At 45.0% G+C, this 26,387-nt stretch overlaps 1 protein-coding gene across 1 annotated transcript; it reads right to left on the reverse strand.

The window, feature by feature from the left end:
- Window positions 1–943: 943 nt before the first annotated feature.
- TICRR (TOPBP1 interacting checkpoint and replication regulator) lies at window positions 944–25,888 on the reverse strand. Its single transcript, XM_065412361.1, has 22 exons — window positions 25,229–25,888; window positions 24,238–24,523; window positions 22,930–23,168; window positions 22,414–22,657; window positions 21,967–22,099; window positions 20,710–20,852; window positions 18,470–18,679; window positions 16,889–17,040; window positions 14,982–15,082; window positions 14,535–14,628; window positions 14,298–14,377; window positions 13,320–13,562; window positions 12,203–12,299; window positions 11,894–11,966; window positions 10,831–10,977; window positions 9,137–9,233; window positions 8,497–8,558; window positions 7,393–7,548; window positions 6,492–6,646; window positions 3,804–6,093; window positions 1,716–1,826; window positions 944–1,366 (listed from the first exon to the last, which is right to left on the reverse strand). The coding sequence occupies exons 1-22, from the start codon at window positions 25,886–25,888 to the stop codon at window positions 1,248–1,250; spliced, it is 5,892 nt and encodes a 1,963-aa protein (XP_065268433.1). The 3' UTR covers window positions 944–1,247.
- Window positions 25,889–26,387: the final 499 nt, after the last annotated feature.

Genomic DNA, 26,387 nt, shown 5'->3' on the forward strand with positions numbered 1-26,387 from the left:
GACCAGACTTGACTTAAACTTTTTTTCTTGTATTGCCATTTGATAGCAACACGTTAAACATAGCTCTAAGGGTCTTGGATATTCATTTCAGAGGCTGGGTTAGGACAGTCTGGGCTTCACAGCTGTTTCTTTCCCTAAGCTTTTAACTCACTTGATTTTTCTCCTTCTGTATGGAATAGCCTCCCGCAGAGGAGAATCCATTGCATTCTGCTTCAGGAGTAGTTGCTACAAAAGCCCTACTTATACATATTCCCAAGGGAGGGAGGTACAGCATCTCCAAGCAGTCATGGGACTGGCCACTAATAGCATCTGTTAAGTGCCATCTGATCTTCCTTACCCAGGGGAAACTGAAATGAGAATCAGTGAGGCTGAAGCTTGGAAGGAGCCTATCATGCTATGGAAGTGCACTTCATCGTCCCCAACACCAAACAATGAGATTTTACAGGAGAGCGAAGTTACACATAACAAGTACAATCCACATAGCACTTAGCCACGTTGCTTTTCAGGGCAGGGGAGATTTACACACCCTGTCATTTAGTAGAAAGAAGTAGCATGGTCTGCACTGTAATCTCAAGTGTTCCCCTGCAGTATCCCTCTCAAAGGGATAGTTGCTCAGAGAATACAGCTGTTGTATGATTATGGCCAGCCCACCCATTGTAAATTTGGGAGAGGAGAAAGCTCTCAGCCTTGTATTAGACTAGATTCACGGTGAGGAAGTGCATGTGATGTAAGAGCAATACACAGTATATTCCCCCCCTGCTGCTCAGGCTTAGAAGACTTCACTAGCTCATCCAACAGCCCTTCAAGCTCCCAGAGCCAGGTCCACAATTCCTAACACAGCACAAAGTAGCAGTTCAGATTAGTTTATTTTTACAAAAGAACGCTAAAATAGTGACCATTCTCTTCACCTGGTCAGACTGAATCTGTGGCACACAAACCCCAGCAGGGGAACACCCATAAGACTTTCTAGTGAACCCTAAGCGGCCCTCCCTATTCCCACTGCCTCTTTCCCAGCCCAAAGGAAGGAGGAGCTTGTAGGGCTGATTCAAACACTTGATTCCTCATTAAACCCCACAGGTGTGGAGATGGGGATTCCCACACACTGGCTACAGCCAACTCCCAATAGCAATGAGCCCCCCATTTGTTCAAAAACAAGCTCGCTCTCTCAGGGACAGCAGCATGTACTACACAGTGGGCGAGATAGCCTGTGTATCATTATTCAAGTACTCTTTCTCTGGCTGCAGAATTCAGCTGAGTAGCTTCTTCCGTGAATAAGTCCTGCTAAGGGGCCGCCTCCGGGAGCCTGCGTTGGAGAACGGAGACACTTCTTGGTCTGTAATGCTGTGAAAGACGTCCAACTCATCTTCTGGAGAGCGCAGAAAGGGTTAGTGAAAATCTACCCTTTCAGGCTTACAGCTCAGCACCTGTCTCAGGAAACCCACTACCAGTAAACTCCATTTCCCTTTAAATCATGGTAGCCCTAAGCTACTTCCCCACCATCCCAAGCAAATGTAGCTCAGTTTTACCTTCGTGTTCTAAGGCCAAACTCCTTGGCAACAGGAGCCTGCTGGGCACACAGCAAATCCTCCAGCCTTTCCCCACACACCCTTTTCTGGGTACAGAGCCTGTGCTCTTTCCACCTCACTTAACCACAGGCAGGTCACAGGTCTACAATCTATTTGAGTGCAAGGCTTTATGAAATGACAGGTGGTTACCTTTGGCACACTTCTTCCGAGACGGTGTTTGTCCCTGGTAGAGCAGGGGGGACTGGGTCAGTGCTCGAAGACCACTAGCGGAGAGGGAGCCCTTCACTGGTGGAGTTGAACCTGGAGAAGCACAATGAGACGTGAAGCTGCAGCATTTCCACCAAGTCCTGCCCTCTGGGCAGTAGCCAAGGCCCCTGGTTATTGCAGCACATTGGTGTGGCACAATGGAAATTTTCAAGTCAGTCAAGAGCTGGCTTTTACTCTGCCCTAGGTCTTCAACAACTGCTGTTCTGAGGTTGTCAGGGGAAAGTGAGAAGTCTAGGAAGGAGGAGACAATTTGGGATATGCACATGTGAATGATTTTACTAAAGTGATCAGCAGAGAATGTAAGAACCACCATAATGGGTCAGACCAATAGCTCATCTAATCCAGTATCCTGTCTTCGGTCAGGCCAGTGCCAGATGCTTCAGAGGGATTGAACAGAACAGGGCAATTATCGAGTGATCTATCCCCATCATCCAGTCCCAGCTTCTGGTAGTCAGAGGTTTAGGGACACCCAGAGCATGCGGTTGTGTCCCTGACCATCTTGGCTAATGGCCAATGACGGACCTACACTCCATGGACTTATCTATTTTTCTTTTTAACCCAGTTATACTTTTGGCTTTCACAATATCCCTGCCAACGAGTTCCACAGGAGCTCTGTGCATTGTGTGAAAAAGTACTTCCTTGTGTTTGTTTTAAAACTGTTGCCTATTAATTTCACTGGGTGACCCCTGGTTCTTGTGTGAAGGAGTAAGCAACACTTCCCTTTTCCCTTAAGCACATAACTAAGCTTTCGAGGTAACAGAATACCCAGGAAGAATTGTCAGTTTGTAACTTTTAGTGCTTATTGTTTCAGGCTGTTTGCAGACTCAGACACTGCATCACTTACACTAGCATCACCGTTAAGGGGCTCTTTGCAACCATAAGGAATAGAAACAATTCTTAAAAAAAAACATCTTAAGTTGTAGAACACGGGATGGATTCCAAGGACATGAAATCCATGGGGCCTTGCTTACAATACTGACTGACTGCCAACCCCCGTAATAAAATTAGTTGTAATTTCCAAGTCTGTTAAGGACATGTGCATATAATTGCACATCTTATTTGAGTGTGCAGTTGCCATGACTGTATCTGAAAATAAGAAACTGCAGGTGCTCAGGGCCAGTTGTCGACATGGCCATCTGCACACAGTTGTGATGCTTGCATGTACAATTAATACGTTCTTGCATGTGCCTACTTCAGAAAAAAAAAAAACCCTCTTAAAAAGAGTTTAAAGAGCGAAATGCATAATGCTGAAAAAGGGTGAGCGGTAATAAATAAAGCTATTGGTACCAGAGCAGGCAAGCCTAGGGGTGAGAAGCATAGAATCATACTCTGTATCCCATGAACCAATGCAGCATTCTTCCAGATGGCTAATATATTGCTCAATTTAATTTAAAGTGTCCAAGGCCTGAGGCTATTACACCCCAGCCTAATACGTATGTCAGGGAGATTCCCCAGTCATATGCAGCTTACATTCCTCCCCACTCCATTACTCCTAGTTACACCACATTGCTACCACCCCAAATTACAACTCTCCTATCATGGGTTTTAATACCCTTTCACTATGTTAAGAATAGGGACAGGGATGTGACTCCACAATCATTTTAGCCCTTAATCCCTCCCTGTAAGCGCCTCCAGCTGCCAGTCAGTTTATCCTTTTCTCTGATCTCTCTCCAATTTGTCAATATTCTGTTAGAGTTTCCCACAACAGAGGCAAATATTCTGATGCTGCAGAACTACCTACCCAGTCCACGACATGACTGCATATACACCCCAATCAGCACTGGCCTTTTTAGCTGCAATATGGCATTATGACTCATGTAATTTGCTATCCATTATCACCCTTCCATCGCATTCCAATGGATCTGCCTTTCAAATTTCTTCTGATGTATTAGCTGCATGTTCCCAGCTGCATCTCACTTGGTTTCTAGTCCCCTCTGTATTCTGTTCTCACAGCTCCTCCAAATTTAGCATCTCTGAATTTCAGTAGGGTGACACTTGACAACTGATTACCTGAAACATCGAAGACATCGTCATCCCCTATGGAACTTTGTTGCCCAGGAGTTCTGTTTGAAGACACGGTGGTTCTACCAGGAGGCATTGTGGATATCCTCCTTTTGCTTGTGCTACTCTCATCTGTGGAAGAGCTGACCAGATCCAGGTAGTCTCTAGCTGTGCAAGACCTCTTAGCCTCCCATTTGGTTTCCTCCTCTGGAGACAGGAGGTCAAAGGTCCGCTTCCTGGATTTCAGGCCAAAAGTCCCTGTGGAAGTGCTGTCATCAGCTCTGGGCTCAGTGTCGCTGGGAGGTGACTGGTCCTGAAGCCTGTAAACCCCTTCCAGTTCAAAGTCAGCCAGCAGCAGAGCTTTGCTGCTGCACTGGTCAGAAATTGTTCCTCCCTCTTCACTTGCTGACACATTCCCTGTACATTCTACATGCTTCTCACATCGACCACACCCACCATTGGCATTGCTGTTTACTGCTTTTTTTCTTCGTGGCCAGTCCTTGATGGCATCGGGGGTAGTCTTCCCTTTGTGCTTTGGAGATGGTGTCCAGGGAACTCCAGCATCCACATGAGATGGGGAGGTGGTGTTAGAAGCACAGCTAGTTGGGGTGTATGACTGGCAAATGTAGGTCTGCCCTCCACCCTTCCCAGGCGTGCTATGGGAAGAGCGAAAGCAGGACGGTGAAACACAGGCAGCTGCTAGTTTTCCTGGGTGTCTAGCACACCAGGCCACAGCAAGTTCACTAAAGGGACTTTCCTCTCCACTGGGTTTGCCGGTCTTCAGTTGTGACTGTACTTCCATGGCTGAGCCAGAACCAACCCTCTTAATGCGAAGCTTAGGTAGGCCAGAAGCTTGCATCTCAAGTTCAACCTCATAAGTAGGTGGACTAGCAGAGGCCAACTTATAATGACTTTTAGGAGTAGAAAACTTTGCTGGAAGTTCAGGATTCCCTAGTCGTGCTGCAGCCTCCCGCTGCATTCTGTCTGGGGTGCAGCGCAATGAATAGGCCGGAGAGGCAGACTTTGAGGTAGCAGGCAAAGCATTCAGAACATCAGATTTGGAGGGTTTCTTAACTGTAAGAGTCTTTGACTCTTTAGGCTCTTCTGATGGCAAAACTCTAGCTTCTGAGGCATCACTCTCTCTGCTGCCTAAGGAAGAGGAATCTAAGTGCTCACACTCACTCACAACATCTGAGATCTGCACATGTCCTTTAGCAGAAAACTCAGGAGACAGTTGCTTTTCCAAACTCTGATCCTTTCTTGGGGAGGAGACCTGAGCATCTGTACCCACTAGTTCACTTCTCTCTAACATGTGGACACTTTCAGAAGCCTTGGGCTCATGGATCAGAGAGCTTTGTGCAGGAAGCCTAGTGTTACCATTACTAGGATGTTTCTGCTTATTTCTAGCAGACTTCGAGAGCGAAAGAGCAGGATTTTCTTCTCCAGGTTTGGTGTGCTCAGGTGCGCAGATAGGAGACCCTAGGGCTTTCCTTGGGGATGTGCCTGCAATGTTTTGAGATTTCAAAGGAGGGTTTTTAGGTGTATTAGACTCCCGGTCACGTTCTCTTGTTTTACAGTGAGGAGGCGAATCTATGGACAGAGTCTTTATGGAAGATTCAAAAGGAGAATTAAATGAAGACACTGTTCTCAAAGTGGCTTGGGCTTCTGGAGATAAAGCAGCAGCCACTACACCCACTGGACTCAAAGATTTTGGAGCTGCACATCTGACCTTCCTGGGAGTTGCTTCCATTGGCTGTGACACGGACTCTAAATGGAAATTTGGCTGTGGATTTCTCTGAATCTCCACGCGGAGAGTCTGCCTACGAATAGAAGCTGGAGATACTGTTTTCTGGGAGGATCTCAAGGAGCGTCTTTGAGTTTGTGGGTCTGTGATAGATTTTTCCTTGGTAGTACAAAGTAATTGTGCTGCTATATATGAAGCAGTTGCTGGACTGGAATCTTTTAGAGGTGACCCAAAAACATCATCAAGCACTTCATTCCCAGCCTGCTTTTCTGGAGTCTGTAACCCCACCTCCTTGTAAGGGGAGGGAAATCTCACCGGAGAAGAGTCTTTCTGAGGAGTTACTTGTGCTAAATGATCCCTCTTCCTTTCATTAAGCTCAGGTGGTGGCTTCTCCTGTCTGGAAGGAGAGAAGTACCTTCCCAAACATTTAGCTGCAGTCTGCTTAGCAGCTGGACTTTTGCCAGGGGTCTTCTCCAATGTTTTTGGTGTTCTGTGTGGAGTACGAGGGGATTTCCTTGGCATTCTACTGGCAGAGCTCAGGGGCTTCTGGGGAGTCTGAGGAAAGAGTAAGAACAGAACATGCTTAATACTAGTATGTAATGGCATCTTAACACTCATTTCTGGCGATAAAAACATAGAAGCTGTTTGACTAGAGACGCACAATTTAAGTCACACACATACAGAAGTAGCTATTTAAAGATGCACAAGTCTGACTAAGTACATGTATGCAGTGTAGCTGTAGCCATGTCGGTCCCAGGCTATTAGAGAGACAAGATGCGTGAAGCAATCTCTTTTATTGGACCAACTTCTGTTGGTGAGACAAGCTTTCGAGCCACACTGTGTCTTGTCTCTCTCACCAAAGAGAAGCTGGCCCAGTAAAAGATATTTCCTCACCCACCTTGTCTCTCTAAGTACATATAAGCAGAGGGGGAGAGTGTGGGAAGGTGTTTTACCTGATAGGCAATTGGTTCCTCCAAGTCTGAGCTGTTTCTTGTTTTCCTTGTTCCAAGTGACTCCTTCACTTTAGGGCTGCTCCCTTCAAGAACTGCTCCAAAGAGAAGCCTCTTGGGAGACTGGATAGTTGGGTTATCAGGATACTGTGGAATGCCTTCAAAAAGCATAGTGCAGTTAGATTGGCACCAAGCATTGACATGTGATGGGCACAGTTGTTCCTGGCACTCAGATGGTCAGAGACAATTAAAGGGCTACAGTATTGGCACCATTTGCTCTTTGCTGGCTACCCAAAGTTTCACATCCTGAGCTAAATATTACTGTTTTCTGTACTATCCCAGGAAAATAACTAACACTAAACAGCTGTTACTAATAGATGAACATAACACATGTGGAAAAAGTCCTCAAGGACAAAGCTGTTCGGATGAATGGCACAATTAAGTCCTGAACTTCTCAGTGGAATCAGTTTATAATCCTTCTGAAGAAGGAAATCAGGAAGAGTCCATCAAGCACTGCATTATGCTCCCACATAGAAGACCTGGGTTTGGCACCAGCTTTAGGACTCCTGCTGCTGACAGGGTTATGTTACATTTAATGGGTAAGGCGGTTTATTGGTTTGGGTCTGATTGTTTCTTGGCTGGCTGAGTAATAAGACCTTCCTTTTCTCATAGGAGAATGGAACTACAGTGGTTCCTAACACAGAGATTCCCATTACAAAAATGCTATATTCTGCTGGCTATAATGGATGCTATCTGGCAGGTCTCACCACAACAGATGCCTCAGAACCCTTAAGAGTTCTGTCTGTAGTGCCAATCAGCAAATGCTTCTGCACCAGAATCTGGCAGCTAGATTACCTATGGCAGTTAATGCCAGGTAAGCAAGTGTGATCGCCAACCCCAGTACCTGTTATGTCCTGCTTAACACATGTCACTTCTCGCTGTATCAAGTGTACTCGTTGCATATTCCGTGAGCTGGGCTGTGCAGTGGAGTAGAAAGAGCCTGAGTGTGTCCTATTCAGCGACAGCTGTTTGATGCGCGGACTTCTTCTTAAACCCACTTCTGGAAGTCAAGAGTAATACTATCAGGGCCTTCTCTCTCAAAACATACACCACTTCCCAAAGGAAGCTACAGCTGGCAGACAAGTGCCTCTGGAAGGGATCTCTCTGCAGCTGTCCAACAATGATTTGTTCACTAACACTGTCTCAGGCAGGGAAGGGGCTAGTTTGTGGAACATTCGACAAAATCAGAAGATGAAAAGGGTTAAAAGGAAACCCAACTCCCCAACTTCAGTGGGAACTTCTAATATGACAACATGTGCTTCCTTCCAGTCCAAACTTCTTCATAGCAAAGACCCCACCCACCCCATCTAAACAGGTGCCTCTTGGCCACGTCTCCTCCCATTCATAATCATTCAATATTCTGTGACAACTACAACAGTTGTTTATATAGAAAAGTAATATTAGGAAAACGTGTTTTTGGCTTCTTTGGATAATAAGAGTTTTGTCTTTTGACTAGTTAATCCCACTGTTGGTTTTTGCTCTTCATTTCATCTCACCCCAAAACCACCTTGCTGTTCTGTTCCTTAGCTGGGGGCAAGACTGTGCAGCCGGTATCACATGGTCACCTAACACTCTGTAGAACCTCAAACACTATGCTGTAGTATATTAGAGGAGAGAAACGAGGAAGTCCCAGCACAAGGCTAGGAGGTACTGTCTTTTAAATACCGCTTCAGAGGTCCCAAAGCACTCCTGGCAAAAGTTGAGATGTTCATAGTTGTGATATGGCCAGTTTGGAGAATTATGTTCTGCCTCCCTAAAGTTCTCATTCTTTCTTAAAAGCTCTATATAGTTCACGGTTGCCTTCCACTCCAGGGGTGGTTGCAATGTTCTCTATATATTGTAGTTTAGGGTCCTTGCGGATCATCCAGACTGAAGTGTGCTATCTTAGTATGAACTGCAGCAAGGTAAAAAAAGGAAAGTGATCAGTATGTATTAAATTAATACCTACCACTCATGGCTTTCTCTGGAGATTCTTCCACAATACTGATGTCAGAGCCAGGATCAGAACACCTTGGAGAAACAGTGAAAACGTTTCAGACTCCCCATAACACCATGCCTGGTTTGTGAGTAAACTAAACATTTGTTTTTCAGAGCTGCAGAGAGCACCATTTGCTAACAAGGCCACATCAACAAGTTGCAAGGTAGTCTCAATGTATGATTAGTAGGCATTGCCTCCCATCAAGAGATCAATCTGGCCACAGGATGTCCTTCCAGCTGTGGCACAAACAAGTAACAGACAGGAGAACAGGCCCAACTTCAGCTGAGATTTCCCCTGGTTCTCATTAGTAACTCTCTGTATAAAACACCACCAAACCAGCCTTTGTAGGGGAACCCTAAGAAGTGGCACCCAACTTTGCCTGAGGGGCACAATGGCAACTTGATGCAAGCATGAGAGATGCACTTAATATGCACGATGAAGCAAGTGGAGGTTGTCCTCACTTAAATGCTGGGACCTGTAGTCTCCACAAGTTGTCTTGCTGTATCCACACTGCTAAATTCCATAGTACTTGTTTGGTCTGCAGTCCACATCCTGGCCACCCAGCACTAGGTTAAAAACATTTCAGAACTACCCAATACCATTCACTCACCGGCCTTTGATCTGTTTATGAAGCAGCCTCCTGGAGATCTGTTTGTGCAGCGGCGTCTCTGAGACTCTCTTGGTCAGTAGCTTGCGATGATCTGAAACTGATGAAGCCGCAATCAGACATTTAAAACAAGCCTGTGAGGTGGCTTGGATAGGATTAAGCGAGCAGTGTGAAGATTTTAGAGACTTACAGATCACATCTACATATTATTTAGTCTCTATTCAGGGCAGGTGGGTAATTGTACACTTCAGTTTGAACCATCAAAACAACAGCCACGCTACTCTCATGGCTCACCTCACATACAATATAAATTTTACAGTTAAAGGCGAGTTTTGTATATAAAATCTTGCAACTAGCAGGGCACACAGTCCATTCACATAACTTTTACGTTATATCCCTTTGTTCCCTCATTTATTAGACCTAATTTAAGTCCTTATCTTGCAAATAGCCCCAATAACTACTTAAGTTGTTAGCTGTTTGGGGAAGGAACCTTGTCTTCCCATAGATCTGTAATGCACCAGTACACCTATAGTGCTATAGAAATAATAGGTAGCATTAATGTAAAAGGAGTCTGGTTTGTGCTTAACTTTAGTTGTATAATTATGGGACTTAATAGTATAGAAATACAGACACATTGGACTTCAGGGGCTAACCCTGCTATCTATTGAATTGAGTTTAGGGACAGATGCATGCACAGTACCCTCAGTCTTGCATCTGAAGAAGTGAGGTTCTTACCCACGAAAGCTTATGCTCCCAATACTTCTGTTAGTCTTAAAGGTGCCACAGGACCCTCTGATACTTGAGTACCCTCACAGACATCCACATTTTAACTGTCTATATAAGGATTCGACCATCTCTCATTTTTCTTGTGCCACAGCAGCCAGACACATGAAAAAAGATTAAAAGATCAAATCTGCCTTCAAGACAGGACTGTCAGTTATTTGCACAGATTCCATCCCTTTTATAGAGGCGTGAAAGTTGAATGTGATGTCTGAGAGTTAAGGTACGCTAAAGCATCTCTTAAAGGAAACATCCACGTAAGCAGTGTTTCCCAAACTTGGGACGCCGCTTGTGTAGGGAAAGCCCCTGGCGGGCCGGTTTGTTTACCTGCCGCGTCCGCAGGTTCGGCCGATCGCGGCTTCCACTGGCTGCGGTGCGCCGCTCCAGGCCAATGGGAGCTGCGGTAAGCGGTGGCCAGTATGTCCCTTGGCCCACGCCGCTTCCAGCGGCTCCCATTGGCCTGGAGCAGCGAACTGCGGCCAGTGGGAGTCGCGATCGGCCGAACATGAGGACGCAGCAGGTAAACAAACCGGCCCGCCAGGGGCTTTCCCTACACAAGCGGCGTCCCAAGTTTGGGAAACACTGCATGTAAGGGTTTGTGTGGGTAGGTGTTCACTTCAAGCAATCTTAACTGATTAACAGTTTTTTTCTTTGTGAGAAGATATTTAACTTACAGATGAAAACAGGTTTGGATTTAAATATTACCCTGCACCATTTGCAACCCAAACACTGCAGCATTGAGCTAAAAACACCATCTCCTTCATAACAGGAAGCAAATTCATTTTACTAGTAACAAGAGATGCCAGAAATTTTTATTTTTTGGGGGGGGGTTAGGGGATCGGGGGGGGGGGGGGAAGTAAATGCAAGTTTCTCTTGCAGATCCCAGACATAGGCAATTGGGTAAACTCATATCCCACCTCTACCATCCTCATCAGAGCAGCTGCGTTTGTGTCTCAGGCCTTCCACAGCCGATACTGACTGGCTTCGAGGCATCTTCTTCAGGGACCTTTTTGATGGAGAAAGCATCTCTTCATTGAAGAGGTTCCGTCGCACCTTTGTCACCTCTGAAAGCACGAGAAAGGGCAAAAAGTGAGTAGCTATACCACAAAGGTAATTCTCTCATGGGGCACTGGAGGTAGGAAGAATGTAAACAGACCCAACACCGATGAAAGCAAATAACTTTTCAAAGGTGTGAAAAAGCCAAATAACTGAAGAGGTAGTTTGTACTGGTGAAAACAGTCACTATCCATGCCCTTCCCCAAACCCACCCTGGAGTTCTCTTATGAGGGTTCCTTTTTATTTACACTTGTCAGCTACTTAGCCTCTTTCTGTAGGTTACAGTCAAGGGAACCCTAAGACTGAGAAAGAAGGTAGGCTGAATTCAAAGCACCAAAAGGATCACGATTAGGACCATGGGAAATATCCACCATAGAGAATCTGAGCTGCAGCACAGGTGGTCGTGGGGTTTGTTACCTTACATTTGCTAGAACACTTGAATTTTGAAACAGACATTAACAAGTTTCTAGTTGCAAAGATATCCTCCCGAACAGGACACATATGAGAGCTTTGAGAAGAATGGTGTATGAACTGCCCCCTTCATCTCAATGGGGTGGTGACTGAAGCCCAATGGTTGTTCTATCAAATATCTTTGTGATCCTCTGTGCAGGAGTGAGGCAGAAGATCTAAGGAAATTGGCAGCTCAAGGGAGACTGACATTTTGTATGTTTTTTGAGACTAAACTGACTGAAATTAGTCACTTTTTATAAAATTATTCAGTAACTTACTCAACGGCCTATCAGCGTGTTGAGTGAATTCACTCATGAACGCCGATAGTTTTCCCCGAAGTTTCCACAGACTGCGGGAACATTTCCTGCAGATTTCCCGTCTATTTGTGGAACACTCCTGGCTCACTACAATGTACAATGAAATCAGCTGTGTGGGGAACCAATCAGCTTTCTATGGAGAAGGTAGTTGTCATACCTTGCACTGCCTCCTTCTGCAGGGGAAGCAGCTGTTGGGCTTTCTCAGTGGCCAAGTAACAGTGAGAGTTTTCCTGAAATGAAGATGTAATAAGTGTTACACTGCTCGTTTATACTCAAAATCACAAGTGTGAAACATTTAGACAAGCGTTTCAGTTCTCAAAAAATTCTGCCTCAGAATGATTTTGGCCTTGTGCAGCTGATACAAGGCACTTAACAGGCAAAGAACACATGCACCCACGTGTGGTATCACAATGCTGCTGCACCCTTGCAGCAGATACCCACACCCAATCCCCTAGGAAAGCTTTACCTTTCTGATGGGATTCTTGGGTATTTGGGGAATTTCAATCTGGCGTAAATTCTGCGATGCTTCTGTCATGCTCCTGTGTCTGGCTAATGCATTATTCCTTTAGAAAGGATACAAGAAACGAAGATACAATAAAGACAGACAAATGTAGGTATCAACTCTACTGATATCGGTTCTTATATGGAACATAACTTGAGTTTGTTTCTAGTGAGGCAGGCAGGTCATATTACGGACTCCATCTGTATTAGGACTGCAAGCTCTTTGGGACAGGGACCTTATCTATACGGCAAGGAGCCTTTGGGTGTTTTGATAGAAAAACCATATCACCTAGGCTCAGCCACTGCAACGAGTAATCCAGTCTCGTCTTTAACGCCTCAGGTTCCCAAAGAAATATATTGCACAGTGTGATTCCGCCACAGAACGCACTTATGGACTTGGTATCTGTACAGATCAGTGACACTATTAAAACTGCAGGATATCCCGGAGTGTGCAAAACATTCAGCACACATGGAGTTAGACTGCAAATTCCTTGTTTGTGTGGGTTTCATTCAACTCCATTGTAGTCTAACTAAGAAATCTGGTGGTGATTTGATTTCTTTTAAAAAATAAACACACACACCAACCTGGGGTATGGAACCCCTCCCAGAAGAGAAATTGGGCAACAGATCACAAAGGCAGGATTCCAACTAATTTACCTGGCTAATCAATTTATACAGTAGGCCATGATTGTTCCCATGGAGCATGATTATGTTGTTTATATCTGGATTAATGAGTAATGCTAGTTTTAAAGAAAGTAGTTTGACAAATTTTTAACTAATGTGTCTTCTGGGTTTAATTTAGGTCAAAGGCCCAAGCCACAATTCTCTCTTACAAGCCCATCACAGCACAGTTCCATTTCCATGGACAAAACCACCATATTCCCAGAAGCATGGCACAGCTTTTAATGTAATTTAACTGAGGGCCTAAATAGCATGAACTAATCCATTAGATACTTACCAAGATCAGCCCTGGTTAGTTATCCAGAAACTGAGCTCACCATGATGGGGACTACAGATTAGATAGCTACTCAATCACAGGGCTGTGAACAAAATAAAACCCTCCCCCCCTTAGGAAATACTACCTCCTCTTTTTGGCAGATCTAGTGCGCAGTTCCTCCAACTGATCCGTCTCAGTGCTTAGGGAAGCTGTGCTGTGAGCTGGGACTGATGTCGCAGATGGAGGAAGAGTTGGAGATCTGCTATCCAGAGTCATAGAGTCATCACTGAAGAAGTCTGCAGGCAGAAGAGATGCCAACTTTGGAGGAATCTGCGTACCCAGACTGTAGTAAAGACCCCCAAGGGTCTTCGGTATGGAGTCCATATATCTAGAAGGTACCACCAGATATACAATATAGGTAAGCATGGCAGAATTCAATTTTTATTTTTACTTTTGACAGATATCAATGTTTATTTTTAAGCATTTTATTTTAATCTATTTAAATTTTTACAATGGGGGAAATTATGGGATGGTCAGACAATTATTTAACAACCAATACTAAGATTCAAAAAGTTAAAGCTTTATAACTGCTGAACTGCAGCTTGTCAAAATAGTCTTAAATCAAATTTTAATAAGTTCTCAAGCAGCCTGTTTATTGCTTTGTCTATCTATAAATTTCAGTTAGCATCCATGTAAATATTTCTCATCAATTTGTGTGCCTATGGTGAAATCAGCATTTACTGGGGGAAAAAAATAATCTAACCCTTCCAAGCCTAAATACATGTCAAACACACAATAGGTAGCAAAAGCCACAAAATCCATCCCTGTGAGATTTCACTTCCAACTCTTGTACCTGTGCCTTTACCATGACTTAAAATTCTACTCACCCTAGGCAAGTAGCCGTTTTTGATGGGCAAGTAAAATATCACGTGTCTTTTCTTTAACAATCAGGATAAAGTATGGCAAGTGGATTGCATCTGAGCTAGTACATTTTCATGACAGTTTTACAAAGCTACCTGAAATCCGTGCTCAAAAGTTTGCCATTTACCTATGACAGGTACCTAACCAAGCCTATATTTCAGGGATAACATTTAATATTTAATCATCACCATAAAGCACTTACGATACTAAGACTTCCTCAAGAAACTTTGTAAGGTACCCTGGGTCTTCAGTGAGAGACAAAATGCGCAGCATATCGGTCATCTGTAAGAGAAGATCAGATGGGGAGAAGTGTCACAGATCAAACACTCCAAGACCAGCCTTATGGTGTGAGCAAAGAAAATTGGTCTGGGAAAGCTAGGTGTTCCAGGTCAACATTTCCATTCCCATCTAGAAGCCCAGCCCAGCCCTATTTACTTGCCTCCTCCACCAGTTGCTCCATTTCATCTGTGCTGCTCTGTAGTGAGGGACACTGCAGACACATCTCAAGGCGCAGAAATACCTGAAGCTGACACCTACACAGAAACAGTAAGTAATTATTACCACTCTTTCTAGTCAAACAGTCACATTCAAGTTACTGCTCACTGACTAGAGCTTTCAAAGGTTGGGGGGAGGGGGGGGTTATTAATACAAAATTCATTTGGTTAGTTTTCCTTGAAAGGAGTGACATGCTCTCAAACACTGTAGTATCTTGCTGTAGTAAAGCTTTCATTGCAGTGGATATTCACTCACTTTGATACAGAAATTATCCCAGAAGATTTGCCCATAGAAATACATCTCTAGTTGTACTGCAAAATGACCTCTAAAATAGCTAATCAAAACGGCAGTGGTTTTTAAGTTGCAGTAAATAGAATATTGTGCCTCTTACTCTCTGACTTTGGTTTCCTTGTCAGGATTGACATCATACTGTTGTCGGAGGGTTTTGCTGGTCTTCAGGAGATGACTTCGGACTCTGTCCAGACAGGCCACCTGCAAATACACAGAAACATAGCACAGGGGCTGCAAGGTACTTTTTCTCTCATCATGCAGCAAGTTCTCGTTCTAACTTGTTCAGTATTATGGAAAACAACTCAATAAAAAAATCCAGGTCTTGAAGCTAGTAAAGTAGTACAAGAATGTACAATAAGGAATAATGGGATGAAAATAAGCAAGGAAAATTTAGACTACCAGGAAAACCTGCTTGAGACTCAGATCAGTTAGACCAGTGGTTCTCATCCCATTTACCATTGTGGGCCGCATATGCAGCTCTCTGTGTGTTATGTGGGCCTCAGCTGCAAAATATATACACAACCTGTATAGCCCTGAGGAAGTCACATGGGCCACAGCTATGTGCTGATAGGGCCATGGGCTGAAAACAGCAGACAGTAGAATAATTTCCCAACAGAAGTGGCAGACATTTTAGTGGGGGATTTAGTGGGAGAGATTAAAAAAAAACAACAACCATCACTTGTGGCAAACAATCCTGCACTGGCCTCTGGCAGAGGAAGAACTAAATGTGACCCAATAGGCCTTTTCCATCTCTAATGTCTATGAATAATCTGGTGTGTCTGAAAGGAAACCAATTCAATATTATGGCAGTTCATCCACACATGTGGGCTTATCTGTACTAAAATGTAGCTAATGTAAGCACTAGGAGGCAGGAAAGTGTGCAGACATAGATCTGGTTTTGACTGGAGGACCCTCAAAAGAACTTTGGAATTTTGTATCTGCCACACACTATTTCCCCCTTCAATTATTTGTGAACTGACCAATTTTTGTTTCTAAATAACCTTATGAACCCACAACTCTCCAGCTGTTGCTTCAAATATGAACTTAAATACATTTTCTTTTGAATCCATACCAAATCAGTTTTTAGTTTACAAACAATTTTCCAGAGAACTCCATGGCAGTACAGTGGAGTCACATCATAGGCGCATTTAACTTGCGTGATTTTAACTATACGCGCTCGGCAAAACAAAAAAGAGAAAAAATAACAATTTAAATACTGTACCTGTAGTGCGGACGATTCCGCCCGCCATTCCACTCAATGAGCGTTTGACTATACACGATTTTCGCCTTACTCACTGCCTTTAGAACCTAACCCCCACGTAAGATGCGACTCCCCTGTACATTTCTTATAACTGTCTGATTCTTGTATAAATGAGCCAGTTCAGGCAGAAGCGCTCAGGTTTGTGTGTGCGCGCGTGAACTGGCTCATTTATACATACATACACACACACACACACACACACGCACACGCACACACACACACGATGAAATAATTCTAGAACGGGGTAGGCAACCTATGGCACACGTGCCGAAGGCGGCACACGAGCTCATTTTCAGTGGCACTCACACTGCCTGGGTCCTGGCCACTGGTCCAGGGGCTTCTGCATTTTAATTTAATTTTAAATGAAGCTTCTTAAACATTTTTAAAACCTTATTTACTTTACATACAACAATAGTTTAGTTATATATCATAGACTTATAGAAAGAGACCTAAAAACGTTAAAAATGTATTACTGGCACGCGAAACCTTAAATGAGAGTGAATAAATGAAGACTCGGCACCCCACTTCTGAAAGGTTGCCGACCCCTGTTCTAGAATTTAGTGAGTTTTTCTTTAATCTCGTACTTCAGTAGTGACCCTGGCATGTAATTTTAACCAAACACTCACATTTCTAGAGTTTAAGAGCCTGGACACATAGATCTTTATCCACATGTGGAAATAACTGGAGAGACGTGTGTCACTGAAAGCACAGCCTCAGCATATGCATTTGTCAACAGATTTGCCTACCTCTCTTTCTTTGGCATCTTTTGGTTTCAGAAAGCTTTTAATGGCTGTGACCATATTCCGTGCACACACAAACGTCAGAAATTCTCCATTAACCACAGCCTCTTGGTAATTGGCAGTTAAATGGGAAAGCATCTCCTCCTCAGTTTTGAAATCTGCAAGTTAAGCAGAGCAAACTAGCTCTAAGCAAGAGGTAATGAATGGGCAGATACAGCTGTCCTCTCCAATAACCAGGGCCATGTAACCGAGTGGGGTTGTAACAGCAGTTCTCTTGCAACGTGATGGCCAGGCCAACAGAAGATTTACAAAAGAAGTCCCTCAGGAATCCTCAACTCAGACCCAAGGCAGGTGTAAAGCTCTTAGTCCTTCTCAGACCAAAACAGGCTTCCAGACTACCTCTAATATGCCAGTGACAGACACCAAGCCCTGGGGGCAGCAAGGCCCTGAAAGACCTACTGTCTGGAGTGGCAGGCGCTATGCTAGCCTCCCCACATGCGCACAGGACTATTACTATACATCGGAGCGGGCTTACTTTTTGGCCCGAGGGCCACATCAGGTTTCGGAAATTGTATGGAGGGCCAGTTAGGGGAGCCTGTGCCTCCCCAAACAGCCAGGCATGGCCTGGCCCCGCCCCCTATTCAAGCCCCCCTGCTTCTCGCCCTCTGACAGCCCCCCCCAGACTCCTGCCCCATCCACACACACCCTGTCCCCTGACAGCCCCCAGAACCCCTGCCCCTGACTGCCCCCCAATCCAACTCCCCCCTCCTTCCTGATGGCCCCCTGGGACCCCTGCCCCCATTCAACCCGTTCCCTGCCCTCTGACCACCCTGCCCCCTGACCACCACCCCAAACTCCCCTGCCCTCTATCCAACGCCCCCGCTTCCCGCCCCCTTACCACGCTGGAACAGCGGGGGAGGGGCCGGGGGCTAGCCTCCCGGGCCAGGAGCGTCCCGCAGGCCATAGTTTGCCCACCTCTACTATACATAATAGCAGTAAAAAGCTATAGTACTATAGCTGGCACAGCCTTCACTTCCAAATTATGAAAACAAAAGCCAATACATCAGATTCAAATGAAATCCTGCCTGGGCTCCTGGGGCTTTAGCCTCAGTGCCACCCAGTCACATCCCTCCTCAAAATCCCAAGAGGGAGGACAGGAATAGATCAACACCAGAGGTAGCTTCACAGGGCCTTTCCTTGCCTCAGAATAAAGCTTAAGACAAGAAAGCCCCCCCCCCCCCCATATCATGGGCATAACTAAGGAATATGGGTATATTTCCACCTATACCTAGATGCTTGGACATCTTTATTTCCTCCCATATGCAGTCTCACATTGCTTTCAATTATTTTGCAATTGGAGGAGTAACTAACCACATCCTATGCTACAACTATGCAGTCCAATAGGTCAGTATAAAGGTCTACAAAGCAAACCTCAAGAGGGAAAGAGCTTCACCCCCACTGGCATGAAGAGATGGAATCTCAAGAGTGTCCCAAACCTGAATCTGCTGCCTAGCTGTGCACTTTACCGAATTGCTCTGCTCTGCCCCATCACAAACACCAGAGCTGATAAACCTGTCTGACATGTACCTATGGAGATTTTCAGGACTCTTCGATTTTCTTCCAGCTTATCATCTGATCTCCGTAACAGCTTCTGGGGTACCTTCTCACCAGCTGCTAGTGGCACTCCGTCTGGCTGAAATTTTTGAGCCTTTACATTCAGCCTTGCTACATTCAACATCTGCAGGGAGCGGGACATGGTCTTCATCTTCTGCCTGACGGGAGTCCGGGGGACCCCCCCTGCAGGATCACAAAAGGTTAAATTCTCATCGGGCACAGAGGAATTGGAATTCAGACAAGACACCATCCAGCAGAACACTGGCACCACAAGACAGGCCAGATGCTGCATTGTTAATACACATTTTTGGCTGTTTAAAATGTAAATTTCAGTACAGCAACGTTAGCTTCCCTCAGGACAGTGATGGGGCAATAAGAATTAAGAACGTGAGGGAAAGACTCAGGCAGGTGGTTCAGCCTGTTTCACTAGGCTCAGTCTCCTTTTTGAAGAGTGGATCTCCAGTTCACCTAGGAAGGAACAGAGACTGCTAACTGTTTTCAGTTAGCTTGCCACATTATGATCTTGGAACGTATGCAATATACATACCCAACGTATCGTAATGTATAGGTACACTGCTCTCAAACAATTATTCCGGGCACCTGGCCTTTGGACTGTGCTCAGTGCTTTCTACAGATAAATGGTACTAGAGGGGCAACCCCACTAGTGATTCAAAAAGGAGCCAAGGGTAAGTAGCTTCATCTTAGAGTAAGGATGAGAGTATCATGTTACACAAGGGGGGGAACGTTAGAGCAAGCTCAGCTTCCTGTTTTCAAGACAACAGTTGTATCTGGACTAACAACCAGGCTGGAAGCTAAACTGTTTCTAGCTCAGAACATAATTTTTACCAGCTTAACAAAAGGTTTCCCCAGTCTGTTGTTTCAAAATGGGCTCTCAAATTGAGAGGGGAAAATGGCTTAAAAAATTAAAAATTCTTTAAAGGTTCTGTCATTCCTGCCTCCCTCTCCTCAGCCTCTTTCTCCTTAAGAGTCAGGCTCATGTCTTCTGAATAATTTCAATACATTTTTGTTTACCAACAGTGACAGATGGACAATATAAATCCATACACACCTCTACCTCGATACAACGCTGTCCTCAGGAGCCAAAAAATCTTACCGTGTTATAGGTAAAACCGCGTTATATTGAACTTGCTTTGATCCACCAGAGTGCACAGCCCCGCCCCCCCGGAGCACTGCTTTACCGCATTGTATCCGAATTCGTGTTATATCGGGTTGCGTTATACCGAGGTAGCGGTGTATATGAGTTATGGTGGGGACAAGCGCCCGGCTGACTTGTAAACAGTGAGATACAGTTTTTTAATTTTAAAAAGCAAACCCCATTTTTCAGTGCTTTTTGGGCATTTTCTCTTAATTTTTAATGTACGTTTTAGGGATTTTCTGCTTCAGTGAAGAGAGAATGATGATTAAGTGGTATATTTGTTGCAGGCAAGCAGCTTGAAAATCCTGAGTACAGAGTCTAATTAGAGCAGAGGGTTTATAATACAGAGTATGGAAATCTGCATATTAACTGAAATGTCACTGAGAAATAGCTATACAGGGATTATATGATTCAGATGCTCCCAGAGTGGAGTTGCTTAACTGGGTAAAAACCGTAGTTCTGCATTAGAGACTAAAGCATCCTTCCCTATGTCAGAAAGAATTCAATTTCTGTAATATGAGGCTGTTTCTTATTTATATAACTCCACCACTATATCCCAGGTAGGTAAACTTCCCCTGAAATTTAGGGGATTAGCAGCCCAAGAGATTCATAAAGTATCCCTGAATTATTATACTGAAATGTCTAATGCTTAAATATTGTGAGAAGAAAGTTGGTTAAAATGTTTTCTTAATTTTTTAAAATTAGAACAAAATGGAGATGTGAAGTCATGTTAGTTGTGAGCATATAGATGAGAAGTCCAGAAGGCAATAAAGTGCAGAGATTTGCATATTGCATGGTTATTGAAAATGGTTTTGCCAATAACTGTATAGCTTCGCTTGGCTCCAACTGGGGCTCAGGGTTCATTTTATGCATAAATAATATTGCCCTTTAATAAACACGCTACACTGCCACCATCTGAGGCAGCTCAGAACTGTGCCTTTGCTCAGGGAAGGTCAGGTGTTAAAATTTCATGTTACCAAGAATGTTGCTGCAAAATGCAGAAGACCATAGGATGATGGGAATGCTCAGCACTCACGCAATCCTAGTCTAGACATACGTCTTTTTTTGTGGTCCCTTGGCTCAGCTGTGGCAGATGCTTCACTAGATTTTCTCTGGTAGAACTCAGACAGACAGTGTGTCAGCTCCATTTCAGGCTGGGAGGCCTCTTCCTTCTCAGTAGCAGAAGCAGCCTGCAGCAGCCTGTACAAAAGTCAAAGCAATTAAAAACAGATGTCAGCAGAAGCAGGGAACGAGAGGAATTCCTTACTCCCACTGCAGGTTGCCCACCCACCCTCATCTCAGGAAAGTTCAGCCTGATCCCCTGCACAGTACCTACTAGAGAACCCCCACTTTCTCCAAACCCCTTGCTCTCAAAACCTAGAGTGTGTGTGCTGGCACAGAGAAAAAGGAAAACAATTTTAGTTTATACTAAGGAGGTGATGCTCAGATAAAAATAAGAATTCCTCTCATAGAACAGACATGTCACTGACCAATGCCAAGAACACAGTTTCAGATAATCTAATCATATCCCGACCCTCAGTAAGTATTTGTGCATGTTTCACACAGCAAGCCCTTTAGGATGATTTCACTATAGTCAGTCAGCATTCACGGGGCACCAGTAAGCATAAATAGGAACAAAGTTCCTTCTTAATGAGCCAATTGACTTCACTGTATTGCCCTGGATTTTACTAAATCTTAAGGGGTGAAATCTGCGGTATCTCTGTCTCATTTTGGTGTCCTAGAAATACCTATCATCACAACATCAAAGGACATAGGTCTAGTTCAGGGGTTCTCAAACTTCATTAAACCGTGACTCCTCTCTGACAACAAAAATTACTACATCACCCCAGGAGGGGGAACTGAAGTCTGAGCCTGCCAGAGCCCTGCTATCTTGGGCATGGGCAGGGCAAAGCCAAAGTGCTTCAGTCCCAGGCAGGGATCCTGTAATCTGAGCCCCACCGCCTAGCGCTGAAGGCCTCAGGCTTCAGCTTTGGCCTTGGGCGGTCGGGCTCAGGCTTCATTCAGTTTCAGCTCCAGGCCCCAGCAAGTCTAAACCAGCCCTGATGACCCCATTAAAATGGGTTCCCGACCCACAGTTTGAGAACTGCTGGTCTAGTCAGGATTCCTGGATTCTAGCCCTGGTTCTTACTCCTCTGTAAAGCAGGTACAGTAACATCTACCTATTTAACAAGCATTGCAAGTATTAGATAATTATGTAGAGTTTTAGAGACTAGTTAGAGAAGTGTAAGTGACATTCTCTGGACTAAAGTAACAATGTCCAAATGATATACAGGGATAGGTGAAAGAGAATTACCTGAATGACTCCATTAAATCTGAACTTGCTCCACAGATGTTCGATAGAGAGTACCACCCTTCAACTACTGCAGGATTCCAGCCATCTGTGCGGGACAGTTCTTGCTGGACCCACTCTGGAACTGAAGTCTCTTCTGGACAGAAAGGCAAAAGTTAGAATGAAACTAAGGAAATTTCAAGTGGCCTCAGCACTCCCAAAGCCTTCTACTACCTGGCACACGTCACCGAGCCTTACCAATAAGCGTAGTAAAGCAAATGCTCAGTCAACAACAACACTCACCACCACCACAGTAGCCTGGGGTCCAGCAAACTTGGACCCTGGCAGATAGCCAGAGGGAGCAAGTTCCAAAGCCAGAGACATTCCACTAGGAACACCAATTTTCAATCTCTAAGAATTCAAACCTAGGGACTATCAAAAGGAGATTCATTTTGCATTCTACACACTTACCAGAACTAGCTAGATCATCTCTGACTGAAGTATCAACTTGACTCAACACACTGCTCACAACTTCTGGGAGATGAAAGGCATAGTCCTGGGAAGAACTCTCGGTCACAGCTCCTTGGAGGAGACATCTCTGAACTTCAGCAGCCTTTTCAGTGCAGAATAGGGTAAGGACTGCAACAGTGTCAGAGAGAGGGGATAAAATTCCAGTGCAGGGGGACCAAACTTCAGATGGAGACACTTCAGCAATCTATATGAAGGGAAAAGACATCTAGGTTATCTAGAAATACACAGACATACTAAACAGCCTTCGGGAGACAGAAGAGGCAGCTCACAACTAGGTTAGAGACTGAATTTTTTTAACAAGTTTCTAAATTTAGAACAAAAAATGAATTTGTGGAGCAGACTATCATAATATTTATCAAACCACTACGATAGCCCTCATCACTGTAATATGAGTGCCTGCTATTTCTTGGCAAATTCCAGAGAGGGTAGTAGCTAAGTACAGGAAGGAACATTTACCATGTGTAGTTCTTCAGTAATTAGCCTTCTTACAAGCTGTTGAAACAACGTGTCTTGTTCTGATTGTCCTGCCTGGGAGCACTGCAGTATCCAGCTCTCAGTGAGGAAGCTGTCAGCCTTCACCAAATTCCAGTCTGTCAAGGTGCCTTTCAGGAAGATGCTGACTGGACTCTGGAAGTGTCTCTGGTTCATGGCTATGGGCTCCAAAATCACTGCACATCTCCACTGCTTCTCTACTCCTATTCAAGGTGAAAAAACAAACAATGGGCGAAGGAACAGAAGACGCAGCAGCAAGTGTACAAAAAGCTCATGGATTAGGCAGGCAGTGGCTCTGTGGTAAGTATGCTATGGGACCACAGGGAAGATCTGAGTTTTTGTGGTCCTGAGCACAAGGGCTGAGAGCACTGTGGAAACAGCAAACTCAGCTCATGTTGGGGAAAAACAAGCACTGTATATCCCTTGGAAAGCTACACCCTGCAAGCTGATCTGATCAGCTTTGAAGGAGGTCTCCCATTCAACTCTCTCTGTCCAAAGGAAAGCAAAGGGAAAGTGGTGCAGATTAAAGAGAGGGGACCTCCACACAGGAACCCACACACATGCATGTGCACAAGGCTCTGCAATAGGTACTTCAGAAGGTCCCAAATCAGGTTCCTGTCCATTACTTATCTATTTCATTCAGAAACAGTGCAACAGAGGCCGACAGTTATATTTAAGCTAGGCAGAATTCAATTTGTATTTTTTATAATGTCAACAGATATTAGTTTATTTTAAAGCATTTTTAATTTTTTATTAATTTAAGTTTTCACAATGAGGAAAATTATGGGGAGTGTCAAACAATAGAGGAAGTCAGACACCTAATTATTTAATGGCAGACACAGATTCAAAAAGTTAAAGCTTTATAACCGATAATACAATTCATCAACATCACATGTCAAAATATATACCGTAAATACCCTTGAATCAAGCTCTAAGAAGTTCTCAAGAAGCATTTTTCATACTTCATCCATCGGTAAATTTTGATTATTATAGATGGAAATATTGTTTCTTTGGTTTGTGTGTATATGGTGAAACTGACATTCACCAACATTTACCCATAAAAACGTAATCATTCCAAGCCTAGTTTTGTTGGCTCACATATGAGTGGCCCCTTTGGAGTTTGTTCAGGGTGCTGTCTTTCTATTTTATCATTTGAGATCTCCTTAAATAACGAGTCCTCTACATGTGCTCTTAGCAAGAGGAAAGCATCATGGCTCTGGTCTCTAACACAGAATCCATTATTAATTATAGCCTGGCCACCCCTTCCATTACCATGCTTGCTGAGGAATAATGCTCCTTCCTGCTGCGGGAATGATGCTTGGAATACAGAAGGCTTAGAGAGCAAGCAGTTCAAGGTTGAAGCAAAGGGCAGGATTGTGGTCCATGGCACAAACTGTGGCTTAGAGGAGCTGGACTCTCTACAAAAGAGAGGAGCTGCTTCTGTTCTGTGGTGACTCAAACCCTGAATTAAGGTCTCAGATGGCAAAATGGTGCCTCCCACCAGACGGATCAGTTCAAAGATTGTCCAGTACCCAGAATGATCTGGAGAGTCTAGCACCTGAAATGAAACAAGGAAACAAATTAGTACTGGCAATAAGATGATCATTATCAGGAAATTGAAATATTTGTCATGTTTTTAGAGAAAATGTTGCAAGAGAAGGTACTGGGGCAAGGGATGGCCTATTTGTCTTTTTCCTTCTTAAATATAGCTTCCTGCATCCTTAACTTTTATGCATAATTATACTTGGCACTTCAATACAGCAGGGTTCTTCAAGTGCTTTACAATCACTATCTAGCAAATCTACACAACCACCCTGCAAGGAAGGTATTATCACCCCTATTTAACAAGGTAAGGCCAGTTTTCAAGCTTGGATGCCTGAATTTAGGCACCCACGTATTTAAGCACCTGCAGGCTGTTTATTAAAGCACCTGCACTCCCACTTAAGTCAATGTCTCATCCATTGACTTAAGTGGGAGTGCAGGTGCTTTAATAAATAAGCACTTTGTTCCGGTTCGCCATCTTCCAGTGTACCTAAATCTGAACAAAGGTAATTGCCATTCCAGTCATGGGCCTCAGCTGAGCAGGGATGCCCATTAGCTATTAAGCAGCTAATTCTACTCATTTCATTTGTAATGAAAGTCACCTCCCACCAAAAGGTTAAACTATAAAGCCGCCTAACATCATCCTGCGCAGTTGGATAACTGGTAGAGGGTGGTACACTATCACTGGGCTTAAATACTCTGCTGCAGTCTCTCTCATTACCTTGGACCATTCAGCAGTGTCCACCCAATACAGGGTAATTTTCTGGCCTGCAATCATCTCCTGGACTCTCTTGGGTAAGAGTTTCTCTGCCACCTCTTGAGAAGAGGGCAAATCACAGCAGGAATGGACATCACTTCCAGATACAAACTGCAGTAGCTCCCTCTGAGAATGAGGGCAGGGAGAGAAAAGAAAGATGGCATTCACAAAGCCCTCAGAGGGCATGTGGCTCTCAAGTGGCTCATCCGGGGCCACAATCAACCTGCTCTTCTGGCTCCTCAAGAATGGTTTGGCTGGTGAGGTGATCTCAGGTCGATCCCACTGGTAATCCAGTAGTGTTTCCTTCAGCACATTCTGGGTGAGGGTGGCTCTGGGCGCTGGGCCAGGTAAGTGAGATTTATGGCTCTGCACCCCAAACCTGGACTCCAGTTCTTCCTCAAAGTCTTCCCAGCTGCGGGGCCCAAGCTCACGGAAATCACCCACCCGTGAGGCTCTGCCTCGGGCGCCCAGCGAGTCAAAGAACTTGAAACCCCATCGGACCTTGGCCAGGCCAAACCTGCAGCCCAAGTAGTTCAGAATCCTCAGGCAGCCGAGCTGGAGCTGGTTCTTCTGCAGGGAGCTGGCCACATCCAGTAGAAAAACCACATTGTGGGAACAGGTCATGTTGCTACTGAAAGAGCTGTCCGGTCACAAAGCACCTCCGGCGGCAACCCCCCAACCCCGCTCACACCTTGCTCTTCCCTTCCCCCCACGCACGCACCTTGCTTCCCCCCAAGCTAGCCCCCCCCACACACGCACACAGGCTGCCCCCCCCCCGCACACACCCTGCTCCCTCCCACGCACACAGGCTGTTGTCCCTCAGTTGCGCCCCCCTGCTGCCTCCCCCCACGTATGGCTAGAGGGGCTCCCTAGCCCCAGAGCCAACGACTCCCCCAGGGGCCTCCTCGACTCGACACCATGGGCCCCTTGTCGCCCCGCGTACTCACTGCCCCCCGCCCCTCCCTGGCTCTCTCGCCGCCCCCACCCGGCTGTCCCGGACCCCTCTCAAGGGGCCACCACCGCCATTGCAATCCTTTTTTGCCCCAATCCAACTGCTCGCGCGCTCAGCTTCCCCGTGCTCCCATTGGCTCCCGGCTACTCCCATCCCGCTTCTGCATTGGGC

This window comes from Emys orbicularis, chromosome 10 (assembly GCF_028017835.1).
Source record: "Emys orbicularis isolate rEmyOrb1 chromosome 10, rEmyOrb1.hap1, whole genome shotgun sequence".
Classification (NCBI taxonomy): domain Eukaryota; kingdom Metazoa; phylum Chordata; order Testudines; family Emydidae; genus Emys; species Emys orbicularis.